General features: G+C 42.3%; 1 protein-coding gene across 4 annotated transcripts in view; it reads right to left on the bottom strand.

The window, feature by feature from the left end:
* Positions 1-17,773: 17,773 nt before the first annotated feature.
* PTDSS1 (phosphatidylserine synthase 1) overlaps positions 17,774-23,042 on the bottom strand; it is a 31,574-nt gene continuing 26,305 nt past the window's right edge. For 2 of the 4 annotated variants that reach the window (XM_069854403.1, XM_069854401.1), the window contains 2 exons: positions 22,453-22,522; positions 17,774-21,105 (listed from right to left, as the gene is read on the bottom strand). In XM_069854403.1, coding sequence (XP_069710504.1) covers positions 21,016-21,105; positions 22,453-22,522 — 160 coding nt within the window. In that variant the 3' untranslated portion in view covers positions 17,774-21,015. The remainder of the gene's footprint in view (positions 21,106-22,452; positions 22,523-23,042) is intronic. The other 2 variants (XM_069854404.1, XM_069854402.1) reach the window with 1 other exon arrangement.

Raw genomic sequence — 23,042 nt, 5'->3', positions numbered from 1 at the left:
TCTATTTCTAGGGTATTGTTCTCAAATTCTTTAACATTTCCAAGGATGAAACCAATGAATCAAATGGCTTTAAGAAGAGATTTTTTCAGCATGATAGTTTTCCAATATGTCTTGTGGGCAGCAGTTGCTATTACCAGCCTCTTGAGCCTGCCTCGCTGGGATTAATTTTCACTTCATGGCAGTACTGAGTTAATACAATCTTGCCATTACCTGTGGTGTTTCCAAGGTGAGTCAATTCATTTTGGTGGGATGTCAGAAGCAGGCATGCTTGGCTGCAGCAATTTCTTGTTCATGACAAATACCACATTCTGACTTGCCAACAGCAATTAGCTCTGCCGTGTGAAGTTAGCCTCCATAACAGGGTAAGGAATTGCAAGAGTTGCAATCCAAAATTTTGTGTAGCCAGAGCCATCTGAGATCCCATGCTGTGAAGACGGCGAGATATCTATTTGTGAGGCTGCATGACTCACTGCTTCTGTCTCTCTTCCTATCCTCGTGCAGCTGTGCTGAAGTCAGTTTCATTCCATGTGGCTCCAGCTACTAGGAGTTTCAGGATTTTTGCCTGAAAAACAGTTACCAGGGTGCAATGGAAATGTGACCACAAGAAGTTCGGACTTGGTAGCTTTCCTACTCAGTTAATAAGCCCATTTATTTAGACTTAGCAATTTCCTGTGGTCTACAGTATATTTCCAGAGAGGAAACTCAAGTGCTGTAGTACAACTGCTGTCTCTAAGTACCACCAAAGGAAGACAATATACAAACCACTTTCATTTGTTTCACAATTCGGAAGTAATCACCCTCCTTTGTAGTCATGTGCCTTTTACTCAGAGTTCTCTGTGTACTTCCCCTTAACACAAAGTCACTTTCTGTTGCTAAAATTAACACTTCCTAGATACTGATCTCAGGCCAGAAGAGCTCATAACACCACTGACTCAGTGCCATCCGCATACATAGCTCTCCCCAGACAACACTTGTCCAGAAGGAGTCAAACCTGCCCCTGGGTGCAAACTGGCCTGGCACACAGTCCATTCCCCAGCACCCTTCACGTGGCTTCTAATGACCTGCTCTGACTTCCACTCTGTAGTGTTGCACTTGAACTGTCTTATTCCACCTAGAGATACCCAAAAGAAGAATTGACTCAGCCTGTCCAGCCAAGCTGGGTGTAGGACTGATAGCCTCTTGATTTCCAACCATGAGTTAAATTCTTCCCATCTGGCGCTACAGTGACAGTTATTAAAAACAACAACAAACTCTCAGAACTGTGTAGCATCCTGTTGCTGTCCAAACCAATCCACTTATGAAGAAAAGCATCATCACTCAGCACTACAAAAATAAATAGAAAATGAAAATTAAGTGGGGTACATTAAGACTGGTTGCCAGCTCCAGGCAGCTCATGCTACGCCATCGGACCCTCTCAGAGTTCATCCCTATAACAACAATTAAATCAGTTGTCAGTAATCAAGTGAAAGATGGCCTGTGGGGCCAAGTTAAAACAGAGGAAAGAAAATCACAGCAATAAAGGAAAGTAAATCTGAGATAATATCCATCACAGCAAACAGCAAGAAACCTGGCTCCTCTTTTCAACACCTGTAACTGTTATTAATTTTCTATGTGAACATTACAGGTGTGTGTGCAGTATGTATGAAACAGTTGTAATCCAAGTTCCCGTAGAAGGTTTCAGCTGCTATTGCAGGGACTGGTGAAAGTAACTCAAAATCCTGTGCTGTCTTCCCATGCCGCGTGAGCCTACGCCCTCCAAAGTACCGGGTGGTTTGGCATGGGTAAGTCTGGGAAGGGATCTGGAAAACATGTTCACAAAGACGTTATTTAAGGGACAGAAATTCTACCCAGCAAATTTGTGGTCAGATTTTATTGTAACGTGCATTTATTGTTTCCCCAGAAAATCGACTGATTTACTGTTCTTCTTATAGCCCCAGCGACTGAAAGTATTTGTACTGCTCAGGGTATGCACAGTGACTCTGAAACCAATATACAATATGCATTTCTGGCCAAAGATCTTCACCAAGTCCTTTGTTAATGTGGGTTTTGGAGTGAAACTATCTCCCCATCCTTCTTTTGGAAAGGCTATCTCATAAGCCCTCAAAATCCCATATCCACCCCTCTTGTTTCCACACTGTCTCTGCACAAGTTGCTACCAGGACTGGTCCCTTGCTTGTGGCAGTACGCGCTGATGAGGTACCAACGAGGACAAGCTCAGCAGTTCCCAGCTGATGGGGAAGATACTGCCCATGTCCAAGCAGCTGAGGCCAGCCCCAGCGTTACCCACACCAACATAAACAAACAAGATGCCTCGTTCAGGTTTGTTAGCAGCGGGGGTAGGAGTGGTTTAGCCACGTAGAAACTTCAAGGGGCTGGTGGGGATGGCACCGGCCAGCCACAGACGGCATGTGCTTGCCTGTGGTTGCCAACGCGTCTCAGAGATGGGGTCAAGAAAGCATGCCAGTGGCCTAGGAATAGGAAAAATATTGACAGATGGATGGACTTTAATTTGTGCAGGCAAACTTTTATGTTGCTGTATTATGGATGATTGCGTATTTTTCACACTGTTCCAGTTAGTCTGAGGTAATTTCATTGGAAAGTGCCTGTTTTCTCACTTTTTTTTCGGGGGATTTCTTTGAGGCACAGAGTGGGGGTAACTTTTAACTGTCTTTTAAGGGCTTCCCAAAGGGAGGTCCATGGGCTGAGAGTCCAAAGGCTGTTAAGTGGTGCTATACAGATGTTGCTTTATACACATGTGGTGTTAGCAATGCTATCCTACCACGTGCAACAGAGCAGGCTGTCTTTCATCCACCCTTCCAAGCCATCACAGCATTTTGGTTTTGCTTTTAGCCAAGGAAAAGAGTGGAATAGTTTCTCCCAGGAGCAGCTGGTGGGCTGGAAGATGGGCTACAGATCTAAACCTAAAGCTTCATTCAGTGCAAAATTCAAACCAAATGGAAAATGGCATTAGAGGAAACATCCTGTAACTACCATTGATGTCTCCTTTTCCTCCCAGGCTAAGGATTTGTATTTAGGTTAGCTTTACATTTCTAACTGGCTTGATTTAACAAGGATGGCAGGGGAGGGAAAAGCTGTCAGAAATTGTTTCCCCATCCTTTTTTATTTAAATCAGTCAAACTCCATAGGAAACTGTTTTACACAGAAAAAATAATCTCCAGTGAAATTTGGAGATCCATCTAGTTCCAGTTTCACACTGGTTTGTGGAGCAGTAATTCATATACTTAAAAATAGAGTTGTAAATGCTGCAGAAATCTGGTTCTGGAAAACTTCATCTAATGTATGTCATGAAAAGAATGTTTGTATTAGGAATGCAGAATATATAAGATTTTCAGGCCAATATTAATGCCCAGAATGCTAAAAGGTGGCTCACTGTTTCCCTTTCATGCAACAGAGAAACTGACCAGTGACTGCTACCAGTTTCCTCATGCTTAGGTTTGAAATCATCTTCTCTCTGCTTGCAAATGTCTTGGGAGACATTACTTGAGAAGAGAAGGCGTGAAGCAAAACCTGTCTTCTAAGACGTTAGCACATATTGACTCCAGAAGAGAAACTACAATGACAATTAGATTTGGTCATTGACAATGGAGCAGCTAATTACCACAGCTAAAATCAGATTACCCAAAATGAAAGTCTGCTGCCTGGCTGCAGCTGAGTTTTAGATGCTCTTGTTCTAAGTGTACCGAGAGGAATTGCAATCCTATTATCCAAACAAGGACCAAAAGCCCAAATTAAATACCAGACAGATTAAACAGTGACTTCCTGCAACCCGTCTGCCACGCACACCCATCTCGCTGCTCAACCAAGAGCGGAGCCCTCCTTGGGCACCTCCTGCCGGATGCTGCCTTTGGCTCCCTACCAGCAGGGTCTAAATCAATTCACATCACCCACCCTTCAGTTCCAGTTTGAAAGACTACGTAGATGTAAACTGAAAAGTTTCAGTATCTTGTCCCGTTGTTCTCTGGAGTTTTTCCAGTCTTTGTGTTCACACATTGGTTGCAGGGTTGCACTTAAATCCGGCAATCATTTTTATCCTCTGCTGGATGCTCAACCAAGCAAAAGTCGGAGGCAGTGCAATATCATATTGTCAAATATTTGGACTCTGGTATTTTTGCAGATTTACTAATATTCAGGCAAAGTTTGTAGAAGGGTTTAACTGAAAGGTCAATGAAAGAATATCTGCATATTGTAGAGCTGATAATCAGGAAAGGTGTAATTTGTTTAAATTTAGGAAAAAGCCAAAGTAAACTCTTTAAAGAAATCACTCATGTATTTGAGGCTAGCAGTGGGGTAATAAAAATAGAAATTATGTACATAGGGCTTGTTGTGGTACAGAAACTTAACCTCAACGTATCGATCGAGGCAGTTCTTGTAGCTGAATTAATAAATGCCTATGAGTGAGTATTTGTTTTAGGAAAGTTAAATAGAAAGGCCATGAATAAATATAAAGGCTGAGATGAAATAGCCATCTGGACTACATTAGACCAAAATGCATAATTGAAACAAAGAGAGTATACATCCTTTGATCCAGTCACGCACAAGTGAAACAAAAGTAAATGGGCAATTCCTCTTATCTAATCACTGGAGAAGAGTTTGCAGCACATGTGAACGAGAAGGACTGCTGGAAGGGCTGCAGCTGAGGCCATCTTTGTAGTGCAAGGACCTCAAACGTGTCAGCCACAGGTGTCCTCATGTTGGTTGCTGTGTCAGGGTCAGGACTTCAGCATAAGCCCTGGCTGGGCTTATGTTAAAACTGTGAAAGCCACACCTCCAGCCTCAGCATCTCTGCTTTTTCCACGGGATTAGCAGCAGAGCCTTATGGCAGGGCAAACTTGAGCTTGGCTCTTTGTGCGTCTGGAAGAGAAAGAGTATCTTGATGGTGCCCTGCTCTGCCACAGTGGGACATCCACACAGCAAACCAGAGTGGGCATCCAACCAGAAAATCTCTGGTCCCTTTTAATCGAGATTGGTTTTGCAAGCAAGGGCGCAGAGTGGGGACAGGCATTGTCATCCCACCACCTTGAAGTATCCTCCATCTTATTAAAGGTGAGGACTTGGGGATGTGATTGTCAGAAAATGCTAACGGGAGTGAGAGCCCCTACTTAAGAGCCTGAATTCTGCTTCAGTCTTTGAACCCGGGGCTATCTTGGGGCTAGCTCTGGTCTTTGGGCTGTGCAGCCATACTTAACACTAAGGTGAAGGAGCGGGCATAATTGAGGTCTTCTGAACAGGTTTTGTAACCTACTCTTGAAAAGCCAGCTAGCTGCTGAATGAGCTAAAAACTAATCAGAAACTGCCCTCAGCAAGCTTTGCTTTCCTGAACACTGCCACCTTCTTGCCCAAGCAATATGCTGTCCATCATCAAATCAAAGCCTGGAGCAGATGGCTCTGCTTCTTGGCCCCTTCGTCTCCTTGTTGAGGACGCAGTATTCATCAGATCTGCAAACAGCCCTGGTCCTAGATCAGGCAGAAAATCTAGTGGGTAAACCAAGGAACATCAGAAACTTCTCCTTGATGAAGATGCCTTGGTTCACATTCATGTTGCTACCCTAACAGACCACCAAACTTTTCCAATAGAGCTGCACTGATGTCAGAAGAGCTTCCCTGGCTGAATAAAGGTATTCCTGGAGAGGCACCTTCAGATGATACTTCTCCTCCAGCTTTGCAGCTGAGCTCCTCACATCTGTGGTTGTTTTGAAAATGGTACCCCAGCCCCTACATGCATCCTAAGACACTCTGCTGCAATAGAACCTCAAGGGTTGACCTGTTAAAGTCTGATACAATGCTGATAAAAAAATGACCAACATCCCGTGATCATCCTGTCTCAAACAGGGCTCATCAAACCAGTAGGTGTGATTCTACCAGCATGGTAAGATTCCCATTCTAAGGGACAAAGACATTCGGGTGTGTGGGAGTGCTGCTGAATAAGCTGTGGAGGCACGGAACACACAAACACACTTTCTGATTAGTTTTTCACTCACTGGAGCTGGCAGAGATTTCAGCAGCTGGTTCAACCACAGTAGACCAAACCATCTCCTACCAGAGCCCTGGCTGGAGAGGGGGAAGAATAAATTCTGTTGAATCTAAAGAAATAATTTTTTCAAGATCCCACTGTCAACTGCCAGCTTCTTGAATAGCTTTTCCATTTCTCCCATGGTCCTCAGTTCTGTGCCTGTGGTTTAATCCTGTGTTTAATGCGACAGGTTTGGGAACAGACAGAATGTAAAGTCAGCTCTTCTGTGCCGAGGGCAACAGGCTGGATAATAACCTTGAAACAACTCTGTGGCCAACAGCCTAATATTATCTAATAATTTTTCTTCATTGTTTTCCCAGCTCACAGAGGAAGGGAGATGATTTGCAAATGTTCATATATATGTATAAATATGCACACACTCATCTTTATATCCATTTTCTGACATTAAATATTCACATGGAGAGTTTTTCCATCATTTCCCAAGCTTGAGTGGAAATTTTTTAGAACAGTTTGTCTGACTAACATTATGTAGGTCATTTCATAGCTTTTTACAGGATAGAGATGAAAACTCCAGAAAAATAGGATGCCAGAGCCTGCCGATTTTGGGAGAGAGTGGGAAGCTTCTGAAAGTTCAGTTTTCAAATCCTTGAAAAATTCTTCACTGAGTGACTTCTAGACTAAGACAGGGCCATTTTATCAAGCTCTGTCATGCAGTGGCCAAGCTGGCTGGCTAACTGAGAGGTAAGTCTGAAATGCCTCCATTAATGCTACTAAAAAATTGTATGATGAGTCCTGTGACATCCTTGTCATGATGAGTGTTCTTTACTAATAACAATCAGTCGAGTGAAGGTGGGTCTTTCCTTCTAGTTAGTTAGGCAAGTCTGTATGCCAGGCCCTTATATCCAGAGCAAAGACACAGCAATACAGGGAAGGCAGATGAAAAAATACACTACGCAGCTCTGAGTCCTCATGTCTCCTTTATTTAAATCCAGCCTCCAAGCTGGAAAACTACTTGAAACAAGTTTTACATCATGGGCTATATCCGCCACTCACCTGTACATCTACTCACTGGAGGATGTCTTCCCTTTGCACTCAACAGTTTGGAAGAGCATTTCAGGATTTTTTGCTATTTGCATTTCACCATATTAAATGAGTAAAACTTGCAGGAGAGCTCAGAGGAAAAGAACATACCCCATATCTTGGGTACTCACTTTTTCCCACACAGCCTGGCCACCTTCCTGCACTGTCCATCTGCCAAGTAAATTCAACATCTCAGAGACAAATGGCAATGGGAAAGACTTTACAGGATAAATGGTGATTTTTCAGAGCAAATACCATATTCGTATTTGTCAGGAACAAAAAGTACAGTTTACAGCCACATGTAGCTGAATATAAATCAGTTTGCACAGCTGGAGTTAACCTTTATCCCTGCTGGGGAGGAAGAGATTTAGCTTAAACGGGAAATCCCTGGTCAGATTTCCCCAGCTGTAGCCCAACACAGTCCTGTACCGTCCCTCTCGGTCACATCCCTGCAACCTGCCATCAGCCACCTCTGTAATTGAGAGTTTTGTAATGAAAACACCGTACTGTAGGACCAGAGGAAAGAAATACAGTTGAGGACTTCTTCTACCACTTTGTTCTTCAGATCTGAATTCAAGCCCACCTGCATTTGCAAACCTACCAGGAAAGCCCTCTGTGCTCTTACTTATTCAGATTCCATCACAGTTTTGTGAGATACAAAAATATTGTCTGAAAATTAGGTCAGGGTGACCCATTTGAAACAGGAAGGGTAAAGTCAGAGGGTGAGGCAGATCTTTACAAGGATAAACAAACACAATTGCTACCTTTTGTCCCATTTCTGAGTCAGTCAGTCAAGGTCTGTAGTTTCACATCTGGAGATGTAGCTTAAAGTTCCTGTTTTGTCCCAGCTGTTCACATACGCATTTCTGCTGGAGCTGGTGCCCTCTTTGGCTGCTCTTGGCTGTACTTATCCAGCACTCACAGCATCACTGCCCATTCCTGGAGGGTAGCTGCCTCTATGCTTGGTGGATACAAGTCCCTCTTTCTTTCCTGCAGCTTCCAGCAGGTCTGGACAGTAACTCAAGCCTGGGTTGGTATCCCTTGTAGGATTTCCCATCGCTGATGTGCTGTGTGTGCTGGGCTGGGAAAAACACATCTGACTGTGACAGCAGCTAAGTGTATCACTCACTGACACCCTCCCCTTGCAGGGAAACCAAGGGGAGCCCAAGAGCCTCTCAGATGAGGTCCAAGCTCTGCAGCTTCCTTCACTACTTGGTGAGAACCAGATGGAGACACTCAGGGCGCACTGTGAGAGCAGATTAGCTGATGTGGACTCACTAGCGAGCAAATACATGCTGCCAGAGGAAAGATTAGGGGATAGAAAAGGGGGAATGCCATATGTGTGGGATTTGTCCTTGTTCCACCCCCCTGTGCCTGTTGCCCAAGTTGAGTTGGAAGGCTTTGTAGTTATGCAGGGCCACCAGCTGAGAACAGGAGCAAGCGGGTGGGCCACGCGCTGGCATGCATCCCTCTTGGACTGGGTCGGGAAGGTGGTGGTCGCTCTGCAATAAAAAGGCCTTTCTGTGGCTGTAGGCTGTGGGACCTGATTTAGTTACCTCTGTTGAGCTGGTAGGTTTGATTTTACAGGAGATACTGAGCTGTGATACTAATCGAGTGTCACAAGGGCCACGTGCCAGCCTCACATTGAGCCACTCCACCCCCACAGTGAGAAATTAGGGTTTAAAAGAGTTGGGTACACAGACTGTTTCCAGTATGAGGCAACATTCTAGCGCATTGTTTAAATCAAAACTAGTAACTCGTGGATGTAAATAGGTAACCTGAGTAACTTGACCTTAGAACCACTTAAATGGATATATGGATCCATCTCTAGTAAAACTCCCCCAGCTTTGGTGGCCTTGTCCTCGTCACTGCAAGTATAATACATGCAGTTCCTGGAGGGAATAGGGAGCCCTGGATTTGGCAGGGGAGCTGGCAGGCAGGTGTTTTGTCCTCAGTCCTAAGCAAGCCAGTAAATACAGGAAGGCAAAGATAAGTTTTCCACAGGAGAAAAAAAAAAAAAGAAAGAAAAAAGTTCACTTGCACTCGTGAGTTTCATATTGAGATGCATGAGTTGGGAGCCATGAAAGCAACTAAGAAAGCAGAACCCACAAAGGGCTCATTTGCTGACAGGCTCAGTCTCCTGTGGCTGTTGAACTCAAGACCTACAGGGGAATACAATAATTTATACTGTGCAAAGAAACACTGGGCTTTGTCATAGCCTGCCATGGGAATACAGATGCCTACAGATCCGAGGGTGTAGCTCTGATCAACGGGCAAGACTAGAAAGGCAGGAAAACTTCCCTGGGGGAACTGAAAGCAAACCAACCCCTCAACCTTCAAAGGCAGCTTAGTAAGAGAAACAGATCCCACAAGCTGATTTCTGTAGGCACTGCTTATCATTTCAAGTGCTGGAGGATTCATGCTTTACAGGCTTACTTCCTTCACAGCGCTCACACATCATCCGTCTAATAAAATTTCCCCCTTTTCCTAAGTGTCAGTCATTATCCTTCAGCCTCCCACATCTTATCCAGATCATAAGTGCTGTTTGTGGGCTCTTCTGCTGAGTCACCCATTCCTATGTAACATCAGAACAATAAATAATTGCAAATCATTCCCAGGGTCTGTTTTCACAGTGCTGTCAGGTTTTTTAGGACTCTATAAAAAACAGGTGAAATGAATGGTCCTGACCCCTGGGCAGCATTGCCAGTAGCTCATGGTGAGGGAGCTGTTAACCGCAGCCTGTATTTGCTGTTCTTTCCTCTGTCCTTCCATCTGCTCAGGTCTGTGTCTGTCTGCATGTGAAACCAGGCCAAAATCCTGCTGTTGTCCCTTTCACATGCATCCCCGTGCACTCCCACAAACAAACCAGGACCAAACACAAACAGTAAATGAACCCTCATCATCATTTAAGGCTAGTTTTTATCTGGTGGTGCATGTAGCATCCCTGCCAGATTCCTTCTTTTCAAAACGTCCATGAGAGAGTGCCCAGCTCTGTATGTCTGTAAGTCACCTTTCCAGCAGAGAAAGTAGAAAACCCCCTGCTTTTTATATTGCATGCAGAAACAGTAGAGCAGATTGGGTCCTTGGTGGAAGAAAAAACAGTTCAAGAAAAATTATAATGTTTGGGGTGATTTTACTCAACCTATTAAGAACTATATTTCTGACAAAAGAGAAATTGTCCAGAAATACCCTATATTACCATGTATGTTGTAAATTATCTGTTTTCTATTTCTCTGTCTTTGGTCCCTACCTATCCACTGCATTACCTTATGCAACAACAAAGTGTTTTCTAAATAAAGCTCCAAGCCCAAAGACCCCACACTAGGTAAATAAACTGAAGTAAACAAGCAAGCAGCTACATGGAGCTAATTATATATCTGTCAGCAGCCTTGCTTTTAAGCACCTTACAGATGAACATTTTAATTACTTAATGTGCTCTATTGTTCTTGAATTAGATATGAGAAAAATAACATTGACCCAACCTTTTTTTATTTTTACTCACTGGAGTTGGAAGGCAAGTGGCTTTGTAAGGGGATTATGTGTGTGTTAATCCTCCTTAGCAATGATAAAGTTCTCTGCTTCCTAGTGAGATTGTTTAACCCTCTTCTAACAGCCGCAGCTAGTTCCTAAAGAAAGAAGCTGGGGAATGTGAATGGGAGCTTGGGAGAGCTGAGAGAAGAAAGAAAGGTTTGTCTCTTATCTTTTCACATGATGAATATTGCTTATCATACTAGTAGGAAAACAGCTTCAAATTTAGTGGGTCCTGTAAGAATGCAGGTGAACAATGCTTTCATTCTGGCATGGACCCATTCATTCCTTTTTGTCACTGTAATGGGCTCAGAGTATCAGCAACATCCTTAAAGTACCCAGTGTCATCAGGAAGGGGTGGGGGATCACACTGAAATATTTCCCATCCTGCCAGATGGGGATTATCCATCACTGCAGTACAGTATTTCTGAATTTGGGAAACAGCATCACACAGTGAGGACCAACAGGGAAAAGGAGAGATGGCTCATGAACCAACACGGAACAAGGGGCCTGGACTCATCCCTCGTAATTTAGGCATTTCCAGGAGGTGCTGCACTGAGAACATGGGTGTAGCTACACGCCTGCCGCTGGTTGTGGAGGCTCCTTCAGAGGTCACCTGCGACTCCAGAAGGTGATCAAGCCAACTACAATCTGCCTTGCGCTTTGAAGGTGCCTACTTAATGCTATTGATTGGCAGGGAAATCTACAGGGACTCTGCACCTAAGTTAGGCTTTTCCGTCAGTTGTCCCAAGTAGAGACAAATGCAGGAGTGCCGTCTTGCTGCTGGAAGGGAAGAGACTGGCTGCTGCATGAAGGAAAGTGATACAGCTGCTGAGGGAGAGGTGTAAAAAATTAACTGAGTGAAGTAGCACAGAGGCTGAATCAGACTGTCACTGGGACACATCTGTCACCCACTGAAAGCTGAAGCCTTGTGGGATCACATTAGATGGAAGAACAGAGACGAGCCAGGAGCCCAGCTCTGAAACAAAAGCCATACTTAGGTTTCTTTTTCTTTTCTCTTTAAAATTGTAGGCATCCTACTATCAAGTACAAAAAATAATTAATTCTTGATGAAAGATGTCTGACATGTCAAGGCAGAAGAGCGGGGCCGATGGAAGCAAATACCAGAGCCTGGACAGGTTTGTGAACAGTATTTAAGGAGCAGAAATTGAAACATTCTAGCCTGGTACAAACTCACTTGGGTCATCACTTCCTTTAATCTTGCTATAACAAAACAGGGAAAACAGCAGGATGCAAAGGAGATCAGCTCACCCAGCAATTCTGATAAATGCCTGACCAGAACCACAAGGGCCTTAAGGTCCTGGTATTAAGTGTCAGGACTGTGCCAAATCATTCCTACAGAGTTTCCTCATGCAGGTGCAAGAAAGCAATGCATGCCTGGGCACACAAGCCCACAGCGAACGGCTTTCTCTGCAGCGATGTGGAGATGTTCATCAAAAAAAAAAAAAAAAAAAGAAAAAATATAACTTTATATGGTAGCCAAAGCCAAACCCCTACCTTATCCCAGCTCTGAGCTCTGCACACATCCAAGATCTTCACAGAGGCAATTGATGTTTCAGTGCTTGGTGCTCCAAGTGATTTATAGCAGTGTATTTTTGAATCAGAAAAGAACAAAATCAGTCCTTGGAAATACCGTGGTTATTTGGCATGAAGTCATAGACCATACCAGTTTTAACATGGCACATGAAGAGTACTCACAGCCACCTCCTTAACCAAGCTACTGACAGCCAAATTTGAAAGATTTGCTGTGGAGAGAGACAAGGGAGGACTGTGCCATCAGCTAATCACAGCAGCTTTCCTCAGAAAGGTCCGCTGGAAACTTGCTAGGTGTGAGATGGTCAGGTAAGCAAGAAGCGATAGTCATTGTGGAGGCTTATAATAAGGACAACCTTGCAATAAAGTGAAAGACAAAACTGATTCTGGCCCATGAGAAACAGACACACCTGAGAGAAGCAAAAGGTCCAAAATAATCTCACATCTCAAGACAGATGTGGAGTGTCCCAAGGGAGAGTGTGGCTCTGCAAAAAGCAGTGCTCTAGCATGCCTTGGAGATCTGAAGAGCTCCTATTTTGCCCTACAGGTGTTAACCTACCTTTAGTAAAGAACAATTTTAAATCAATAGCCAAGGTATTGGTCATGAAAGCTCATTGGAAAAGGTAGGTAACTTGAAGTGAGCAAGCAAAATAAAATGAAGACTAGAATAGATGAATGGAGAAGGGGTGTCATCCCACTCTCGGCTCCTATTTATGTAGCACACTGTGTTTTCATTTTATAGGAATTAAAATGATGGGGATAACATTCTTTGATTTACTACACAAGCCCTTAGCAAGGCCCACAATAGTTTTCTGGTAACAGCATGGGAATCGAAGGTCTGGGATCTTATTCTTCTCTTTGTCTTCAGCTTCCTGTGGAAATATAGACAAGTCACTTACCCTTTGTCTCCATTTCCAATCTTTAACATGAATTTACAGGCCACACCCCTATCAAGCTTGCAATGTCCTACGCGTTGTTTCAAAGAAATTCCTTCAATGTGGAAGCAGTGCAAGAAGAAAACTCTACAGCATGAAAGCTCATTACTGGTAATTATGTTACCATCCCTGTGAGTAGCACAAGGACTGAATGAACAGTGTGTGCTGTCGAAACCTGAAGTCTACAAGTGGAACGCTTCCCCCTGGAAGATATTTTGGGATGTTTAGAGAACATGTCACCAGGAAATTGCAATTCAACTCTATCTGGTTTCTCCGCCCTGATCTCTGTCCTGCATTTTAAATGTGGGCAAATGGAATGTGCAGATCCGGATTTAGGATCCAAATATGGCAAAGTCAGCAAATGGGTAGAAATAAGAACATTTATAAAGTTGTAAACATCATTATGCATCCCCTGCTGCTCTTATGGCACGTACACAGGGAAAAAAAAATCAGATCCCAAATGATTAGTCTCAGCTAATTTAACAAAAGGTCTTGGTTTTCTTCCAGATTATTTATTTGATTAATGGAAATAAGTATCTTTTAGTGATATTTTTCACTGTGTTCTTTTTTCCTCTCCATTAAGTACTGCATTCAGGCTACCACAAAACCAATATGGGTTTCCACTGATGGTGATCCTGTACTGAACCAGATTCAGAAGAGCAAGGACATCGTGTTTCCTCCTGCAAGGAATGAGGACTGCAATTTCTTCTCTCAACTAGTCACATTCAAGTTAAATGATCTTGAGGATTTTTCCTTATTCAGTCGGAACATCTTAGCATTAATAGGTAGAAGTCAATTGATAGAAATCAGGTGCCCTGTTGAGCTCTGTGACTAACAGGATTTTCTAAATCTTCAGAGAAAATGCTCAGTGACTCTTGTGGAGAAAACGGGAATTCTTTGCAGATGGTATGAAGTTCTGAACACTTAATGAAACATGATGAACCATCCCAAGCTCTGAGCCACATAGAGACATGAAGAGATAACCCACAACACAGTGGCTTCCCTTTCCCAAACAGGATGGCAGGGGTGAGGAATAGGCTCATCTGAGCAAGCAGGTAAACTCACAGCTTCACTGCTACAGCCAGAAACTCAGGCAAGTGGGCAGCACCAGAGATCCTGCTCCAGCTGAGCTCCTGCGAACAAAAACCAAACCACCTTTTCAAACAGCAGTCACCCTGTCCAGCCCGTAGGCTCTACACAGGGCAGTGGGAACAGGAAGAAAGCCAGAACTCTGCCCAGAGCTTCATCCTGAAGATCTTCTGGAGATAGTGCTCCCTTCAAACACGGAAGGTAGTTACACAACAAATTGGTAGTCTACGAGTTTGGTAAAAACCAAAATAGAAGTCTTTTGCTTTTGCTCTCCAAGGACTAGAGCTATCATTTCAGATTTTAATTAAAAGCCTCCACAAAGCTGCTCCTCTGATTTTATTTTGCTTTGGTTGCCCTGCAGCAAGTTTGACAACACAGGCACTTTGCAGGCCTGTGTGTACGGCACATGTAATTAAAGTCCACAGGAGTTATGAAGTCTTTAAAACTGAGCCAGAGTGGCTAAAGCCAGTAGCCCCAAATTCGAAGCAACATTTGAAAACCCAGGTCACGTTCCCTGTGTGTTTGTGTTACAGCATCACCTAGAGGCTGCAACTGATAGTAATGACACTGTCTGGGACATTATAGAGCTACCCACAGACTTTGACGCTGCCAAACGTCGGGGCACACAGCAGACACTGCCACGGAGACTATACTCAGCCAGGCCCTGAGCATCTTGGTGAGAAAGTTCATCTTGTAGTTTTAAATGTACATACAGAAAATGCATAAAGTACTTGTGTGTATGTAAGCAAGATCCACTGAACTACTGAACTGGAGGGCATAGCAGTTGTAGAACATACTTTGGATAGTGTCCATAGGAATGCTACTGCTGTAAATTCTCCTATTCCAAAAAAAAAAAAAAACAAAACAAAACCCATTAAATAAGCCATCCAGTTATTTCATGATCATCTGCAAACTGATATCCATGAAAACCATGAAAATTAAACCCATGTGTATGCTCAGCATAGTTTGGCACTTACATTGTTGCTGATTATAGGAATTCAAAGTTTACAATCTACATTCTTTCCCAGACTTTCCTTTTTCTTTTCTCAACTAAAGTTAAAACTCACTTGGTCTTACCATAATATAATTTAGACTGTTGAGGGAAGCAGGACTGCTCCTTATCCAAGCATACCTGTGGCTACAGCATTGACAGATGAGCAGGCAGCGATACAGGTAACAGACCATGCATTTTGTTAAGCGTAAGCTAGCAGTCTGGCTAGTGAATGAAGAGCTTGTGGCATTCTAGTCCCATATTCTTTGAACAACAATGTATGCTCTCAATTCCTGACCAGCCATGCAAAAAGCAAAGTGAGTAATGTGGGGGATGTGCACACGTTCCCAGCCAATTGTGAAACTGCACCATTAGGGAACTCAATTAATTTGTTAAGGTAGAAACAGTCTCTGTCACGGCCCCAGAAATAAAAAGTATGTAGTGACAAGAGGTAGATAGGAATGCAGAGGAGACCTGGAAGAGAGGGAGACAAAATATTGCAGGAGGCATTTTGAGCATATGAGGCTTAAAATCAGCTCAGAAATTTCTAGTTAAACCCCAGTCTGACTGTTGTAGTCCTTAGTGCTCCACTATGGTCAGATGAAGAAATATCAGTGGGAAAACAGCGGCATAGAAGAGTAGTGCCTAGACCTATGGGCATCTTATCAGGATGTATTGAATGTGAGTGCTTGGACATTTCAAAAAGTGAGCACTGTGCTCCCCTCTTTTCCAAGGGAAAAAGTAAGCCAGAGCAGCAGTTCCTCAGCCACACAATACAGGGTAGAACTGGCTCAAGGGCAAATTTCCATGCCAGTAACAAAACCTGAATGAACTACAGGTATCAAGTAGGTATGGACATCAATAGCATGATGCCAGCTTTTGGCTCCAGCTTCCGGTCTGTGCCAAATCACATTAAAATAGTGTGCGAGTTCCACCAGGGGATGATGGAGCAGAAATGTAGTGGTACAGGTCACTTGGCCCTACTCTGACACCGCTGATTACAGCTCCGCTCACAACAGCAACTACCAAGACACAAAATAAGGAGCAATCCTTCAAAGGTAGCTGAGCCCCATGCTTATAAGAGCACATTTTTTCAAGGGTTGCTTTTTAAGTGAAGTTCCTTCCAATGCTTCATTTTTTCCCCCCAGTTATTTTATCTACAACCTCAGAATTTATGGGCTCACTATAAATTAGTACTCAAAAAGATAAATCAAATTTAAGAAAGGCCCTTCCCAGCAAGGCAGAAAGTTCTAGCATTCACTGCCTGTAGAGAGAAGGAACTGAGGAAAAAATAGAAAGCCATGCTTGTTTACACACTAGACATCATGCTAGGACCACAGCAGTGGAGCTATCAAGAGCTCAGAATCTGATTTTAGCATAAAACCAACTAGCAAGTGCCATTGTGGAAACCATGGCAGCAGTGGAAGCCAAAGTGAAGTGTTTCTGATACTCCATGACTCCTTTCTACTGGTAAAAGTTTACTTGCTAGTCGCCTGTCTTACACTTCTTCTACAGAAGTCATATTTCTTCTTTGAAGGTGTGTCATGAGACTGTTTGGCAACACAGGGTTTGCAATGCAAGGCTTAGGCAGCAGCAGGGCAACAGGGGTGGCTTCTAGGAGAAGCTGCTAGAAGCTTCGTCTATGTCCAACAGAGCCAATGCCAGCTGGCTTCGAAATGGACCTGCCAGTGGCCAAGGCTGAGCCACCCAGTGATGCTGGTAGCACCTCTGGCGATAACATACTTAAGAAGGGGGGGAAAAAGTCCTACCCAGTGCAACAGGAATTGCAGGAGGACAGAGATGTGAGAACACGTGAGCGAAACAACTCTGCAGACACCAAGGTCAGTGAAGGAGGAGGGAGAGGAGATACTCCAGGTGCCAGAGCAGAGATTCCCCTGTAGCCTGTGGTGAAGACCATGGTGAGGCAGGCTGTCCTACTGCAGCCCATGAAGGTTAATGGTAGAGCAGATATTAACCTGCAGCTGGTGGAGGATCCCACACTGGAGCACATAGATGCCCAAAGGAGGCTGTGAGCCCATCTGAAGCCAACACTGGAGTAGGCTTCTGAGAGGACAGGATGTGTGGACCCACAGAGAGGTGCCCAAGCTGAAGCAGGTTTGCTAGCAGGATTTGTGACCCCACAGGAGACAGCAGTTTGTGAAGAACTGCATCCCATGTGAAAGACTCACATTAGAGAACTAAGAGATCTCTTCCTGTCCTTATCTCAACCCATAAGCATTTTGTTATATTCTCTCTCCTCTGCCCAGCTAAGGAGAGGTGGGCACCTGGCATCCAGCAAAGGTCAATCCATCACACTTAGCTCTCCCATTCAACAATAAAACAAATCCAGAAAGAACAATTAAGTGTAAGACAAGACGCATTCTGTATATTTAAAAAAACTCAGAGGGCATAATGTAACTCTTCATATGATCAGCTCTGCTGCTCCAAAATAATAAATTACAGCAAAACTTCAGAGCCCACTGTAGGCAGCTCAGGAACTTCTGCATTTGTTAGCATGCAATTACATATAATAAAATGTAATAGCTTCTAAAGGCAGTATGCAATAATTTCCTCTGTCTTGCACGTATAGACAAAGACACACACTGGTGACATGGGTTGATTTACTGAGTTCTTGCAAAATACAACACTTTGCAATCAATACAGAGCAAGTCTATCAAAAAACTATTAAATACATGGTAACATCTGTGTCCTCTTGTGATAACAAAGCAAACCATATTAAAGTTTTAACAGCTGGAATATCAAATTATGATCTTCACAGAAGAGTAACAGAAGTACTGGTTGAAACCACACACCAAATAATTTATTAGTTGGGGTGTATGATCTATGCAGCAACTTTAATACTGGAATCCAGTACTCAAGGCTAGCTCTGGTTCACTGTATTTTCAAACTTCCTGTTCTTATTTAATCCACTGAAGTTCTGCCACGACCCTCTGCTTACACCATGCTGCCCTGAATTAGCCTCCCTTCAATGACTGACATTGATAGACAGCCTCTGGAGGGCCAATTCAGATCTCTCTATAGCAGCAAGGGAGATCACTAGAGGACAGAGGAAGGAACATCAGAAGCGTGAAAGTATGGATGAGAGGCTGTGACAGAACAAGTAGTTAAAAACAGGACAGTGCATCTGTGACTGTTATAAAACACTGTTCATGCAGAAGTCATACATGGACACTTGTTGCTAAACAGCACAGTGATTTGTCATTGTAGGTGTTACAAACATACAGAATTCAGCAATAGCACAGTAAATGAGAAAATTTGGATCACTAGTTTTACAGCAGTGATCAAAAGCACCTTTCCAATGCCTGTCAGTGCAAAGTTCACATCCAAAGATGATGGGGCTGAGAATACAGTTGTCAGTCAGCGGAGGACTTGTGAGAACACATGTGAATTCCAGCCAGAACTGCTGGCAGAAGACAAAGTGCCATTTTCCAAGCAGCAGTTGAATAGTTTACTTCAAGTTTTCCCTCTCCCTGGCCATTCTTCTTTTAAAGTAGTAAAATAAAACCAAAACCAACTAAACACAAACAAATGAAAAATTAAAGACTTCATGAGAAATATTCTTAAAGATGTTGTCAAACAACACTTTTCAAGGCCAAACTGCTGTATGCTATTCAGCTTCCAACAAGATGACACTTCATATTTGCCTTTCCAATATTTTTAGGGTGCAATTCGGCAGTATGAGCACCAGCTCTGCATTTACAAAATGTGTGCTTGTCCCCACAGGCAAGTAGATATTGTACTTCAGCATCTGCTTACCCATGTAAGCTCTGCATACATATTTGGTGCGGATACTACTTGCAAGTACAAAACAGGCTCTCACTTTTGAAAACCACAGTACTTAAAATATCTAAACTGTTAGACTTCCAACCTCTTGCTTTGGTATTGAATCAACAGAAAATTTACAATGCCATTCTTCAGTCTTACACAGACTGAGTTATTAAACAAGAAAATAAAAAAGTAAGAAGTCTGAGTATCCAATGAAATCTACAAATATATTCATCAATACATAACACATTACAAATAAGGAGATAATACGTGGAGGAATTGCTATAGCATGGAAAAAAATCCCAAGCAGTTGTAGGAAAGCCTGAAAGTCTTGCTAACATTTTTTCTTATGTAACACATAATGTCACTGTAGCAATGATAATATAGCAGCTTCTACATTGTTACTTCCCAAGCAGCACACTTTAAGGTTGATTGAAAAGGGGAGCAGGAAATAAAGGGCCTCTGAGAAGTTCAGCAGCAACACTTAAGTGCATTGAAAACATTGATAATCTGTGGCACATAGGAATTAATGGATTACACAGGATACTTTTTTTCCTATTTACAGTATCATACACTTGTATAAAGCCTTTGCTGCACTTTTTTTAGTACTTAGTCTGTGGCAAATCACAGTAACATTCACAGAAAAAGGAAATCCCATTTTCTTATAACGATTAAATGACTAGCGGGTATTAATTATCACTGCTTATACTACCTACCCCTCTGAACCCCATGAATCTCAAAACCTAATTGGCACAAAAAAATTTAGATAGCTTAATACAGGAACTGATTGCTCTTGATTGTTTGCCTCTTGATTTAATGATTAGGTTCACTGCTGGAGAATTACCCACTTTGCCAGGTGTCAGAATTAATACATTTAAAAAGACCCCGACAACAACAAACAAAACAAAACAACCTGCAATTGGGTATCTGACTGCATGACAATACCAAAGAAATGGAATATCATGCTGCCTCTCAGATACTAAAGACTATAGCAAGCTTTCACAAACAATTATGCTTTTGGCAGTAGTAAGCAACTTTACTTCAGCAAAAAACTGCCTTATCACCAGGCTTAGCAGGGTATCAGAGCCTTCAAAGCAGTTTCTGCTATCAGTCTGAAGGCACCAGGATTTCTGGTTCCCCTGAAGCAGAGGCAAATTGGAAGGGAGTGGGAAGGAACATTGTATAACACGTGACACAACTGAAAAAATCACCTATCTGCACTTGAAGATGTAAAACACACTGCAGTAAAGGAAGAAAAACAACTAAATGACATGACATCTGTCTCTGAGGGCAAGAGGCACAGTCCTCTACTTTCCAACAGGTTTTTCATAAGTATTTTAAAAACTTAAAAGAAATTGAATATGTAACAATCAAGCAGAAGGACAAAGCAGAACAAAAGAACCATGTTCGAAGGTGAATTTCACATCGCTTACAAGAAGCCTGGACCCATTCCTTTGCGGGTAAATCCCTGTCACCAGGTCCAAAGAGCCTTTACACAAAAGTAAGCAGATGGATACAATATGGAAATTTTCAATACTTACTAACTGTTGTACAGAAAAGTTTAGTAGTGAGACAAAGAGAGAAAGGCAAAGTTTCTTTTAGTCAAAGGATTGCATACTCGTTTAGAAAACAACAAAACCACAGCAAAACAAAACAACCCAACCATGCCAACTGATTATCAGTTTACTAACTTTTGTGTTTATGTCCTCAACTAAGATATTAAAAATGCACTTGCAGCACTTGAACACAAAACAGTGAGTACCTGCTATGACAAAATTACGTTTCTTTTCAGCACAGTCTTCATTAGCTTTTGGCGCCACATGCTGAAGAAACTAGATTTAAATCAGTGAATGGCAAATGTCAGCAGGCAATGATTTTCACTACACTGGTGGCTCCATCTTCATCAACCTTTTCTTCAATACCTCCTTTTCCTAACTTTTAAATGTAGAAACCAATCTTCCATTTGGAGATTCAGAGCTATGTCTGATTTTCTTTGTCACCTTTGGTCACACTGTAGGATATCTTCAGAGATCATTCTTATTTCTTGCCGATTCCATTCGCTACTTTTGATTTGGAGTGCCGATTCCTCCTTCTAGATGAATGGCTTTCACTATTGACTGAAGGTTTTGGTGGACTATTCTCAGAACCTGCTAAGAAATAAATATATTTTATATATATATATATAATTTGACATTGTCAAGATCTTGCCTTAAACACAATAAGGCTTTCTAAGAGCTACAGTGTTTACAGTATGAATTATTTCTGGCTGATAGAGACTGGTTGTACTTGTACTCCATCTAGTGGCCTTTTCTTTAAAAAAAAAAAAAAAAGCAATTCTTAAGACCTCCATAAAATCCTTCCTCCTCCAAAAATATTCAGAAGTTTGCTATAGCAGAATATAGTGGTGAAACATCCTCCACTTTAAATGACATCAATAATTAAACCTTTACAGTTTTGTTATGGGTAGGTACTACTCTCAGAAATTAAGAGCTACAGGAGTGAGGTCACAGATCCTTGTAAGAATACATTTCTTGTTTTCAGTCTTTCGTATGACAGACCACGTTGAATCTGAGAAAACAAAGGGAGACAGTGGGGACTGAAACAAGAATTCAAGAGCAAAACATGAAAGAGGCTGAAGTCTGTAGTTAATGAAGTAACAGAAAGTCAGAGAAAATTTGCTTGGCTAGATTTTTTCAGCATATATAAATAAGGAAAACATTTTGAGTGCAAGCAATTTTTCTCCAAAATATAAAAATCCACAAACTGACAGAACTGAGAATAAGTGAATGCAAACACCCAGAAATATCACGTATGAAACAAAAGCTCTGCTGTAGGTGCTTTTCAAGCATTTTTAATTGTATGAACATCTGGAGCGTAAATTCTGACAGAGGTAACTTCCAGGTGTGAATCTTGATATTTGTTCAATAAATGAGACCACACTAAAGAGTTAATGGAGAAGGTAGGTAACTTAAATGTCCTCTAGCTAGGGAAAAGAAGTCAGAGAAGGAGGCTGCCTTCACTTAGGACAGAGAAAGCTGTTTATCACCATCACTGACATTGCCTACGCAAGCATCAGTAAGAACACAAGCTCCAGGGCATATTCTTGACTGTTTCTTAACAAGCAGGAATAAAAGCACAATCCATATTCATATGCTTCAAATCAAAAATGCAGTGTTCACAGAGAAAACCTGTCCACAACAATTATGAAATGCAAAATGCCCTAAACCTACAAGAATGGCCTGGAATAATGGCAGAAAAATTCAGCTGCTTAATTAAAAAATAAATATAGTACCAAGAGTCAGAACCAAAAAGGCAGTAAAGCCAAATAGCTTTGCAGATGATTTCTCTGTATAAATATAATATGTATGTATAAATAACTCCTGCAGGGATATTTAAATAAGTCCAGTTGTCCCCAAGGCAAGTTTCTCAAACCTCATTTTCTAGTGCTGAGCTTTAATGCTACCACTTCAAGAATACAAGTGCAAAAATACCAATACCTTTACTGAACTTAGAATGAAGCCAAGAAGCATCTGGACTGTATGGGCTGTCTTCACTTTCTGACAAAGTCTGCAAAACCAAGAAGGACACATGCAATTGGGATGCTAGTTCTTGTGACTGGCAGTTCTGTTTAGAGTTGGACTCATAAATTTTAACTGCAGCAGAAGCCTTCATAAAACATTCAGCCAGTACTTAGGACTTTTCCTAATTAGGAGGTTCAACACTGATGATACAGTAAAAACTTGCCACTTGCCATGTGATTTGTTGTGTAACCAAGTATTCTTAATATTCCCCTAGCATTCCACCTGTACAATGGGAACATTAGCTAACCATTCATCCCTGAATGCTTTGCTAGAATTACAGCCTCATTTTGAGTACAGCGTTCTTTAGAAACCACAGTGTAATCTGGGATCTATCCAAGGCCTACTGAATTCAGAGTTCTTTCTATTGACTTCAGTTGGACTCTGTGTCCTCCCTCCCATCCCCACCCCAGGCTCCCATCCCCATTTACACTAGCTCTGGCAAAGAATTTTAATATCTAGGAGCTTTCCAGTTTTAACTCTAGTATAAAACAAAACCAGACTTCCTA

The sequence above is a fragment of the Phaenicophaeus curvirostris genome, chromosome 3 (assembly GCF_032191515.1).
Source record: "Phaenicophaeus curvirostris isolate KB17595 chromosome 3, BPBGC_Pcur_1.0, whole genome shotgun sequence".
In the NCBI taxonomy this organism is placed as follows: domain Eukaryota; kingdom Metazoa; phylum Chordata; class Aves; order Cuculiformes; family Cuculidae; genus Phaenicophaeus; species Phaenicophaeus curvirostris.
Note: the sequence above shows the minus strand (reverse complement) of the source record. Positions and strands in the feature narration are given on the sequence as shown.